This window comes from Hevea brasiliensis, unplaced genomic scaffold (genome assembly GCF_030052815.1).
Source record: "Hevea brasiliensis isolate MT/VB/25A 57/8 unplaced genomic scaffold, ASM3005281v1 Scaf671, whole genome shotgun sequence".
NCBI classification, from domain to species: domain Eukaryota; kingdom Viridiplantae; phylum Streptophyta; class Magnoliopsida; order Malpighiales; family Euphorbiaceae; genus Hevea; species Hevea brasiliensis.
Genome location: NW_026615219.1, coordinates 2,823 through 14,554, shown reverse-complemented (window position 1 = coordinate 14,554; position 11,732 = coordinate 2,823). Strand labels below are relative to the sequence as shown.

Genomic DNA, 11,732 nt, shown 5'->3' with positions numbered 1-11,732 from the left:
ATTAAACTGAATTTCTATAAAAATTAAACTGAATTTTTCGAATTAAATCGGTCTGGTTGATTATTTCAATCTGAAGTGAATAATGTTCACTCTTATCTAATTGATTAATTATGATGTATTTGATCATAATTGCTTAACTTGTGATATTTGACTAATAGTTACTTGATTAACTGATCTAATTAATTATGATCTAATTTATTATGGTTATTTGATTTATGATCTAATTGATTAGGTGGTTCGATTTTCACAAGAGGGAGGAAAAAAAGGAGAAACATTATGTTATCTCAAAACTGAACCATATAAACCAAAAAATTCAAAAATAAAAACTGAACCGAACTAAATTTCTATAAAAACCGAACTGAATTTACAAATTAATTATGTTCGATCAATCAGTTATTTGGGCCTAAACCAAATAATACTCACTCATATCTAATTAATCATATTGTAATTGATCATTGTTGATTTATGCACTAATTGAATGTGATCTATTTGATTAATTTATAAAATACTTGATAGTACTTGATTTAATTGTTAATAGTTATTTGATTAATCGATTTAATTGATTATGATGTAATTAATCATATTTACTTGATTTATGATCTAATTGATTATAATATACTTGATTAATTAATAAAATATCCCATAATACTTAATTATGATGTAATTGATCATAATTAATTATTTTAGATCTAATTGATTATGATCTATTTAATTAATTAATAAAACACTGAATAGTACTTTATTATAATCTAATTGATCATAATTAATTGATTTAAAATTTAATCGATTAATCATTACTTGATTAATTGATCTAATTGATTATGGTGTAATTAATCATAATTAATTGATTTATTATCTAATTGATTAATAGCTACTTGATTAATTGATCTAATTATTAATAGTTACTTGGTTAGTTGATCTAGTTGATTATAATCTAAGTTAGTTGATCTAGTTGATTATAATCTAAGTTAGCATAGTTACTTAATTTATAATCTAATTGATTAGGCAGTTCGATTTTCACAAGAGAGAGGAAAAAAGAAAAAAAAATATTATGTTATTTTCAAATTCGAACTGAATAAACTAAAAAAAATTCAAAACTAAGAATTGAACCGAATTAAATTTCAACAAAAATAGAATCAAATTTCTAAATTAATTCAGTTTGATCAGTCGATCATTTTGATCTGAACCAAATAATGCACATTCCTATATAATTAATTAATTGCTTATAATATAATTGCTTATAGTTACTTAATTTATTATCTAATTAATTATGATATACTTAATTAATTGATAAAATATCCATTAATACCTGATTATGATCTAATTGTTAATAGTTATTTGATTAATCGATCTAATTGATTATGATGTAATTGATTAGAGTTACTAGACTTATGATCCACTTGATTAATTGATAAAATACCCTATAGTACTTAATTATAATGTAATTGATCGTAATAAATTGATTTATGATTTAATTGATTAGTTGATAAAATATCCGATAGTATTTGATTATGATTTAATTGATGATAGTTACTTGATTTATGATCTAATTAATTAGGTAATCCGATTTTCAAAATAGGAAAAAAAAAAGAAAAATATTATGTTGTTGCCAAAACCGAACCAAATATGTCAAAAAATTCATAAATAAAAATTAAACCGAACAGAATTTCTATAAAAACCTAATCAATTTCTGAATTGATTTGATTCAGTTGGTTATTTTGATTTAAATCAAATCATGCTCACTCTTATCTAACTGATTAATTGATTATGACGTAATTAATCATAATTACTTGATTTATAATTTAATTAATCATAGTTACTTGATTTGTGATCTAATTTATTGTGATCTATTTGATTAATTTATAAAATACACTATAGTACTCGATGACGATGTAATTGATTATAGTTATTTAATTTATGAGGTAATTGAATATGATATACTTCGTTAATTGATAAATACTCAATAGCACTTAATTATGATGTAATTTATCATGATAACTTGATTTATGATCTAATTGATTATAATATAATTGATTAATTGATAAAATAACCGATAATACTTAATAGTGATGTAATTAATTATAATTACTTGATTTATGATCTACTTGATTAATTGATAAAATATTTGATTGTACTTGATTTATGATTTAATTGATCACAATTACTTGTTTAACATCTAATTGATTAATTGATCTAATTGTTAATAGTTACTTTATTTATTTATCCAATTAATTATGTTGTAATTGGGCATAGTTACTTAATTTATGATATCATTATTAATTATCACTTGATTAATTAATTTAATTGATCATAGTTACTTGATTTATAATCTAATTGGTTCGCTGGTTATTCGGCCGGTTTGGATGGGTCAACTCCAATTTGCTAAATAAATGGATTAAAGCTCGAATCAAACCAGTGATTGGCCCAATTCCCATTTAAATCAATTCGATTGGTCCGATTCGATTCGATTTTAATGGACCATATAAATCAATTTGTGATTGGTTGAATTTTTGGTGTGGTTAGACATGATTGATTGAATTTTTGTGGGCTATAATTGGTTGAAAGATTAGTAGGAGCTATTGATTGGTTAAAAGTTTAGTGGGATGTGATTGGTTAAGATATTGATAAGGGCGAATTGGTCAAAATATAGGATGATTACGATTGGTTAAATTTTGGAGGTAAATGATTTTGGTAAGAAACCAAATTAATTTAGAGTCTAAATGATTTAAGGATGAAGTGAACATTTCATTTCATTTGTATAACTTTTGTAAGTATTTTTTTATACACCAAGCATTTTTTAATATTGTGTGATCATATAATTGTGTGTGCCCTAAATTTATATGTATGTTATAACACAATAAACCGATAGGATGTAAGAAAAATTCGAGAATGCTATAATCGTGCAAGTTAATCACATTGTAATTAAAGATAATAATTTAATATCAATGAATTATTTTTAATTTTATATAATAATATAAAAAATATTTAAACATTAAAAATATTAATAAGTTGGGCAACAGGCAACTAGGCAATTAGTTATAACAAGCTCTAAAAGTCTGTACGGTGTTGTGGATATTATTTATTTATTTATTTTTTAACATAATTAATAAATAAAAAAATATTTATGCTAAAAATATATTCAATTTTGTTTTATAATAATAATATAACTATTATACTTATAAATTATAAATAAAATTATTTTTTTAATAATTATTAAAATCATTTAATCAATTTAAAAGTAAATAAAATTCAATTATTAGTTCCTTATAAACTAAATTTGCATATTTAATTAGGAGTGAATAATATTCGGTTTAAACCGATTAAACCGAACTAAATCGCCTTACTTCAATAATTTAATTCGATTTTTAAGATAATTTAGTTCGATTCGATTTTACATTTTAAGAATTTTGATTATTTTGATTTAGTTCAGTTTTGAAGAGGAAAAAATTGATTGAACCGAACTGAACCGAATTACTTTATTTATTTTTAAATTGATTTATTTTTATAGAAAATTTATGAATTATATATATATATATATATATATAAATTGTTTAATTTCATTGATTAATGGTTATTAGGTGCAAATAAATGTTAAAATCAGACCAAATAACTTGAAAATAAATCTAAATTAAAAAACCAATTAAAACTCAAAAACTGATCAGTTTGAATCGAATTAAATTGAAATAGAGCAGTTTGTTTCAATTCATTTTTTATTTATTTCAGTTTAGTTTGATTTCTAAAATATGATAATTTAGTTAATTCAGTTTTAATGATTCTGTTCGGTTTGGTTCTAACCAAATGATTAGCCTTATATTTAATATACTGAATAACTCTAAATAAATATTATAAAAAACTTTATAGATATTAATTTTTTAATATTTTTACATAATAATAATTATATTATTATTTTAAAGTAATAATTTATAAAAAAAGATGGTGTAAATAATATTAGTAAAATAGATTAATAACGAAATATGAAATTCTGATATTTCATTTATATAATTTTAACGTATAAAGTGAAAGTCATTATATCATAAAATAAAATTACTGATAATAATAACTAATGTATATTTAATAATGAAATAAAATAATAAAAAAGTTAAAATGATAATACCAAAAAAAAAAGAAAAAAGAAAAATTAATTTCAATTTATGTGCTTTAAAAATTAAAATAAATTAATAAAATTTGAAAACAATTAATAAATAAAATATCCAAATGACTTGAAGGGAACTGATTTATTTTAATTTAAAAGATTCAACGAATTAAAAAAGGAAAAAATAATAATAAGTTAGCATTTTAAAAAGATTTCAAAATATATCATTAAAAAACTGAAAAGAAAGTTTTACTTTTAACAATAAAAAAATATTTTAAAAAATTAAGATATTGAAAATAAATAATCAAAATAAGTAAAATAAAATATAATTCGCTTTATTATAAATAAAATTATTTTTAATAATAATTAAATAATTTAAAAGTAATTAAAATTGAAATCAAAATTTGAAATGGGAAATAATTTGAATATATATATATATATATATTTTTTTTTTAATTTTGAAATTCGCACTTAACGAATTCAATTATAATTTAATTTTTAATATTAAAATTTGAAAAAGAAAAATCCTTAATTTAAATATTTTGAGATGATTTATAATTTTTTAGAAAAAAATTTGTGGTGTTTTTTGTGCAGGGCACAAGCGTTGCTCAATTGGGAGCCACAAAGAACCTCTGAGTGACCTCCCTTATCAAACCCAATAGCTCCACGCTGACCACCAATCTTCGCAGCCAACAATCATCATTTTCACATGGCAGGGTTCCCAGTTTCCGCAACTACAGCAACCAACCGAGCTGCTTCTAGTGGCTTTCTTTAGCCTGCACTCTGCTCTCACCTATTAAAATGCGCTCCCTTCTCACCCTGACATCGCTTTTATCCTTTCCTCCACCATGCTTCATCTCCAATTTCCACTTCTCACCTCCTTCTTGCACTTCTTTCCTTTATAGCCTTAGACCCAACAGGCGTTTTCACTTCCTCTGTCCTTGTTCTTCTCTTAAACAGACCAAGAAACAACAGACTCTTCAAAAGACCAATGCTCCTCAGAGTTTGAGATGGTTCTTGAATCCTAAAGGTGGAGGTGGTGGTGGTGGTGCTGATGATGATAAAATTAAGGGTGATGGTGAAGCTGATGGGGGATTGCAAGGGAATACCGCTGTTAAAGGTACCCTTTTGGCTGGGGTATTGCTCGTGGGTATTGTTGGTGGGTTTGGCGCTGTTGGATATGTTTACAAGGATCAGATCAATGCTTTTTTGAACCAGCTTTCCGGGTTTATTGAAGGTAATTGTTTGAGAATTTCATACTCTTTTGGGGCTCCTTTTTATGTGCTTAGTTTATCGGTGATTTGGTGTAAGTGATTTCCTCAAAACTTTCTATGCTGTTTATACGAATTCAATACCCATTTGTGATTTCTACGGGAATTTCTGTCTCCCAAACTAGTTTTAATATTTCATTGAATGGAATTCTTATTTGGCAGATGCATTTAAGATTCTGTCTGAATTTGTTGCATTATTATAGTAAATTTACTGCAGATGTTAATGCACTTTCTCAAACTTTTAGTAAGATCAATGTGATTTTGTTGGAATTGCTGAGAATTTTTTGTGGATTGAAATGTGGTATTTTGGGAATTCAATTTCCTATGGAGCTTATTTCTTAAAGATAGAAAAATCATCCCCTGGTTTATTGAGAACTAGCGTTCATTTGATGGATTTTTTTTTAAAATGCTTATGTATTTCACAAGAAGTCCATGTTCTTCTGAATTATTGAGTCTGGATTGGCATTCTGGAATAATATATTACGAATTTTAATGTCAGGAAATGCAGCATCTTTATGGTAAGAATTACTTGTTTTCTGTTCTTATGGGCATTAAGTATGATTTTATTTATTTATTTTTGATATTCTGATTATAACAATTCTAATACCCATTCAAGAACTTTTAGAGTGCTGTTTGATTGGTGCTAAATGTTGAGGCTTTTGTTTAAGCTTTCGAGTTGTCCTGGACATCTCCTACAGCTGGTCAATTATTGCTAACACTCTTCTTCTTAATATGTTACTGTCTTACTTTGGCTGCCAACAAGGATTAAGCTAGAGATCGACATTTTTTCCGTTGATTGTTTGAAAAAGAAGGTTAAAAAGTGACGTAAGCTTATTGCTTTTGGAATAAATGGTGAATTAATTTCACACCTTTATTGTCTAGGTGAGCATGTAGTGTGATTATTTAGTAGATTCTTTTGTGAATTTTGAGTCCTTTCTTCATATCAAGTTTTTACTTAGTGTCTCTTGTTTGATCTCCAAAGTATTTAAATTCTCCTGGGAAGTTAGACTTTCAGTCTTTAAGGAATTTCCTTATTGGTAAACTTGCTTACTTGGTTAAGGTCATATCATGGGAAGTTAAAACTAGAATTTTAAGACAAGCTAAATGGCCAAATGATTGGCAAATTTAACTATTTATTTCTTATGGGAGCTGCAGACAGTAACACTTTTAATTACTTCTATTGTAGCAAGCTGATTGAATGTGCTATGTGGCAAAGTATTGGTTAGAAGCTGTTTTGTATTAGTTTTAGGGGAAGAGGGAGGTAGCCAAATGATGACAGCATTGCTAAGAATTGATAATTCTTGAGTTGGAGAGTAAATAAAAGATAGGAAAAAGAAAGTGAAGTGAAAATAGCAAGGGTCATGGCAAAATTTATCTTGCTAGTTTGCCATAATATATTGTCTTTAGCACTGGTTGTGGAAGTGCTGGTTTTTAGGAATGGTATTATACAACCATATAACAGAAGCATGAGAACATATGGATACCCATATCAAATGAACTCCTCTTTTTGTTCTTTATGATGAACAGAGAAGGTTTCCTCCCTGGAGAAGATTTGCCTCATACAGAAGCCTGTGATATGTAAACTGAGAAGATATTGGCCTACTTGTCATCTAACATGAAAAAAAAGGCTAATCAGCCTGATGTTGGCTTATCAATCTATTGCTTAACCATAGAAAATGTGGAGGAACCTACTAGTGTATTACTGTCCTTATTAGAAGTCAAATTTCTTTTTATGAAAGTTGATGGAATCTTGGCTTGGGCTTTGGGGATGAAAAAGAGAATGTTTATTGCTGACATGGGAAACTGTGCTACTTATTTGATTTTTACTATTTGGATGGAGTGAAATCGAGTAATAGACATATTTTCTATAACATTTAGTCTTTCTTAAGTGAGATCGTGTCTCCCCTGGAGTTTTCTGTGTAGTGAATAGGACCATGTATACAGTCTCTTTTCTTGTGTCGTTCTCTTGTATTCTTCTTTATTTAAAGCCGGAACAATAAGTCCAATGATTGATGTTCACATGTATTCATATAGAGTGCACGTTTAATGGATAATTTCGCACTTAGCCTTGCTTTGTCATTTTTTCACCTAAGTTGGAATGAATGTTTTCGGTTGCTTGGATTGTTTAGGTGTTGTGTTGCCTTGGGTATGCTAAACTTTGATCGTATCTGTTGCTAGATGTATTTTGAGATGGTGCTAGAGTTACGGTGAAAGCTTTACTGATTTTTTCCTTCTTTTATTTTATTTTTTGTTTTTATTATTTTTTTCATTATAGAAGGAAATTACTAGAAATTCATAAGGTTCTTTCTCGAACAGGTTATGGACCAGCTGGATATGCTTTATTTGTAGCAGTTTATGCAGGACTGGAAGTAAGCATTTATTCTCTTTGTTGAGTTTAGTCTTAAATCTCTGCTTGATAATTGATTTACAGCTTTAATAAAACCTGTATGCAATTATGGGGTTCATGACAGCAAATTTTTTTTTGTTATATTTTATTTTTTATCAAAGAACTACTAAAGGAGACTAAAGAAGGGTTATTTTTTCATGCCACATCATAAGCTATAATTTTTTATTGTTAAAATTTAACGTAATTTCTCCCTGAAGAATCATTTAATATTCCATTTTCTCTGAAATCCTTATCATCATAAAATCATCATTGTTTCACGTAGCAATAAATCAGTAATGCTTGTTATCCTTTGTTGAAACTGACTTCTAACTAATTTATGCTCTGTTAGATCCTTGCAATTCCAGAATTCCATTAACTTAAAACTGACTTCTATTGCAATTCCAGAATTCCATTAACTTAAAACTGACTTCTATCATCATAGACTCATCATTGTTTCATGTAGCAATAAACCAGTACTGCTTGTTATAGATTGTTGAAACTGATTTCTTGCAATCTATGTTCTGTTAGATCCTTGCAATTCCAGCAATTCCATTAACCATGTCAGCAGGTCTTCTTTTTGGCTCTGTTATTGGCACCATTATCGTCTCTATAAGTGGAACAGTAAGTTGGCTTATATGTGTATTTTTATTAAAACAGTAGAAGAAAACTGGGACCTTGTGTTCTGGAAGATATGTGTGATATTGCTTTACAATTTCAGGTTGCTGCTAGTGTGGCCTTTCTAATCGCTAGATATTTTGCTCGTGAGCGGATTCTTAAACTGGTTGAAGGAAATAAAAAGTTTCTTGCCATTGACAAAGCAATTGGTGAAAATGGATTCAGAGTTGTTACCCTTCTTCGTTTGAGCCCTTTGCTTCCATTTTCCCTGGGGAATTATTTGTATGGATTGACATCTGTTGAGTTTGTCCCATATGTTCTGGGAAGGTTTGCTTATTCCTCATCCCATTGTTATTGCTTGTTATAAAGTTGATTTTCTGTTGGAAATATGTTATGAGATGTCCCTTTAGTTGCTTGTACTGGATGCCCTCCTTATGTAATCCATTTGCTTGTGAACGTGCATACTTTCTATGCTTTTGCTTAGAATTTGTGGGGATATGATTGTATTTAATCTGTACAAGCATATGAAAGTCGTTAATGTTTTCATGCGGTGTCTGCCTTTGTCAGTCTCTGTAATGTTTTGGCCTGAATTGACTTGTCTTTTTCCTTTCCCTTACTCTCTAGGTATGACGCACATGCTAAAGTGATATTCTGAATGATATATTAACAGAGTACACATTTCTGATAAATAACTTGTATAGATTTTCAATGATATAGCTTCCTTCTGTGTAGGTCTGAGTTGACTAAATACTGAACTGAAATCTAAAATTAAGATGGGATTATTTAATAGTTCTGAAATATCATTCAACATTAGCCAAAGTGTCTGGAATTTATTGATTCAATATAAAGCTAATAGTAATTCATAACATCTGATGCATAAAATACCAAGATTCTTATTTTCATATGCAACTTTGAAATTCGTGCTGGTTCCTTGTAAACTACATCTAATTACTTGCAGAATCTTGTTGAAATGTCTCCTACTAATTAAGTTTTGATTGTTGCACAGTTGGTTGGGAATGCTTCCAGGAACATGGGCATATGTGAGTGCTGGCGCATTTGGCCGTGCAATAATCGTGAGTTTGTCCTCTTTTTTCTAACTGCTGTGAATTTTGTTCATGTCCATATGAAATTTCAGAGTGTTATTTTTAGCTCTTAAATTATTCATGATATATTGATGTTTGTGTTTTATGATACTGGAAGTGAAAGTGTAAAAGGAAAAATGATTTGGTAATCTGATTTTTCAATTTTATCTTGGAGGTTCTGTCATCTAAATTGTTGTCTCCTTTGTGGGAGTGTGGCTAAAGGATATTTTTGCCAGAAATCACTAGCTTAGATAGTAGACTGGTCACTTAAGACTGTCTGTGTTGGATGTAATAGTAATAATAGTACTGCCAGCCACAGGAGTGGTGAAGAATTAAAGAACTAAATGTTGTGGAGTGGAACACTTAGGAATAACCTAAGATTTCTCCTCGAAAAAGATTGGTGCCACTATAATTGAGATTTCATCAGAAATATCACTTGAATGATTGACAATTTGAATTTGGATTTGGAAAAGCTATAAGTTTTAATGTTAAATAGAAAAGACAATGTGTGGAGGGTTGGCTTCTGCAGTAATTTATTCGAATAATGTGACTAAATATATGTAATTTAAATAACAAAATAAAATTTCCCCTTAGATAACTGGAAAACCTGTGGTTTACTTTGTTATCTATCTTTTTGACATGTTGGTTGAATATATAAAGTTTTACCTTGTTTGTCCACTAATGTTATTGGAACCTCTAGTCTTCATTTGCAATGTTGAGTTTTAAAGGAATGATATGTTACATAACAGCCTGCACACTTACTAAAACAGAGGAATAGGGAGAGAAAGAGATAGAAATAGATGAGAAAAGAGAAGAAAAGAATGGATGAGAAGAGAAATATATTGGATGAGAAGAGAGAATATTTCAGAGATGAGAGGTATCTTTGATTATTAATGATCTTGGATAGTCTCCTCTTTACAATTAAGTTTCTATTTATACTTTTTTGGATCCTATAACTGTTCTGTATAGTTACAACTGATTGGGGATTAATTACAATAGACTATTACAATAGAATCTCTCTATTTAATTGCTGGACAAACTCCCTAACTGCTCTACTCCTTACTAATAATATGGGAATCAGCATGTGTTGCTACTTGCTGCCATTCTCATTCTTAACTTACAAATTGTTAGTTTAATTTCATCCATCATCTCTCAACTTTGAGATTGTTTTAACTGTCTTTCAAGTTCAATTTGTATCCCAAAAATACTTAAACATTAATTTAATACCGCTCAAAGTTCCTCTAGCCAAATTATGTTGGATACTCTAACCAGAATTGATCTGGGGATACTTAGGCAGATTGTATACAATCGAAAAATATTTCTCTCTGCCACTTGGAGAGAACAGTCTCTCTAATTGTGATTTAAACATTACTGATAACTTTTTCATTTCATCTAATTTTTCATTATCTTTGGACATATCAAACTTTGAATTATTTTTTATTGTGTTTAATCCGCTAAGGCATGGCCAGATCAGCTTCTGGTTGGAGTACCCAATAGAAACTGGTTAGAGGGACTTTGGAGGGTATTAAATTGAAGTTTGAACATTTTTGGGAGACAAATTGAACTTAAGGGATGGTGATGTAACAGTCCTCAAAGTTGAGGGACGGTGGGTGAAATTGAGCCCCCAATTTGTCCAGACTTCTCATTGTACTCGTCTTTTTCCTTTGCAATTTCCTTTGCCTGCTATTTTCCCATAAATATTGTTAACCTGTTTTTGCATTAGAATACTCTTGACTTTTGTTATGCTTATATTTGATTTCGGTGTTGTACAAATTGTCCATGATAGTTGTAGATCCATGCTCTTTGCTTCTTTAAATAGGCCTCGCATCTTAAATCTGGAGGTACTGAAATTTCTTGGTTCATCATGATATTGCTCTCTAGTAAATGATCATCTGATAGTAGTTGTAATATGAAATGGTATCTTTGAAGAGAATTCCCGCTGAAATAGTATTTGTGCATAACTCAGATGGAATAAGAGCAGAAAAATCATCTAATTTTTATATTTTTACCATATTTACTGCAAATCAATAAGCAGAAAGAAATTGATGAATTCTTTAAGAGTACTTAAAGACTTTGTTATGGGTTTATCACTTTATAATGGAGAAATTCCTGGTGATAATCCAAGAGTGTTACAGTCTGAGTCATGGATTCTTTGTGTGTGTGTGTGTGTGTGTGTGTGTGTGTGTTATATATTCCTCTTTTAATGATTTTTGCAATATTGTTGGATGGATGTTTCAGCAAGAAGATGATATTGGATTAACCGGTGGGAACAATTCACTGTTGAC

At 28.7% G+C, this 11,732-nt stretch overlaps 1 protein-coding gene across 1 annotated transcript; it reads left to right on the top strand.

Annotated features, from left to right (window-relative positions):
- Nucleotides 1-4,716: 4,716 nt before the first annotated feature.
- Nucleotides 4,717-9,434, top strand: LOC110656150 (uncharacterized; the record flags this gene model as incomplete). The annotated part of the gene is given in 5 exon segments (XM_021812764.2): nt 4,717-5,330; nt 7,681-7,733; nt 8,279-8,371; nt 8,469-8,692; nt 9,372-9,434. Coding segments are annotated over 5 exon segments (869 nt in total), but the record flags the coding sequence as incomplete, so codon positions are not given.
- Nucleotides 9,435-11,732: the final 2,298 nt, after the last annotated feature.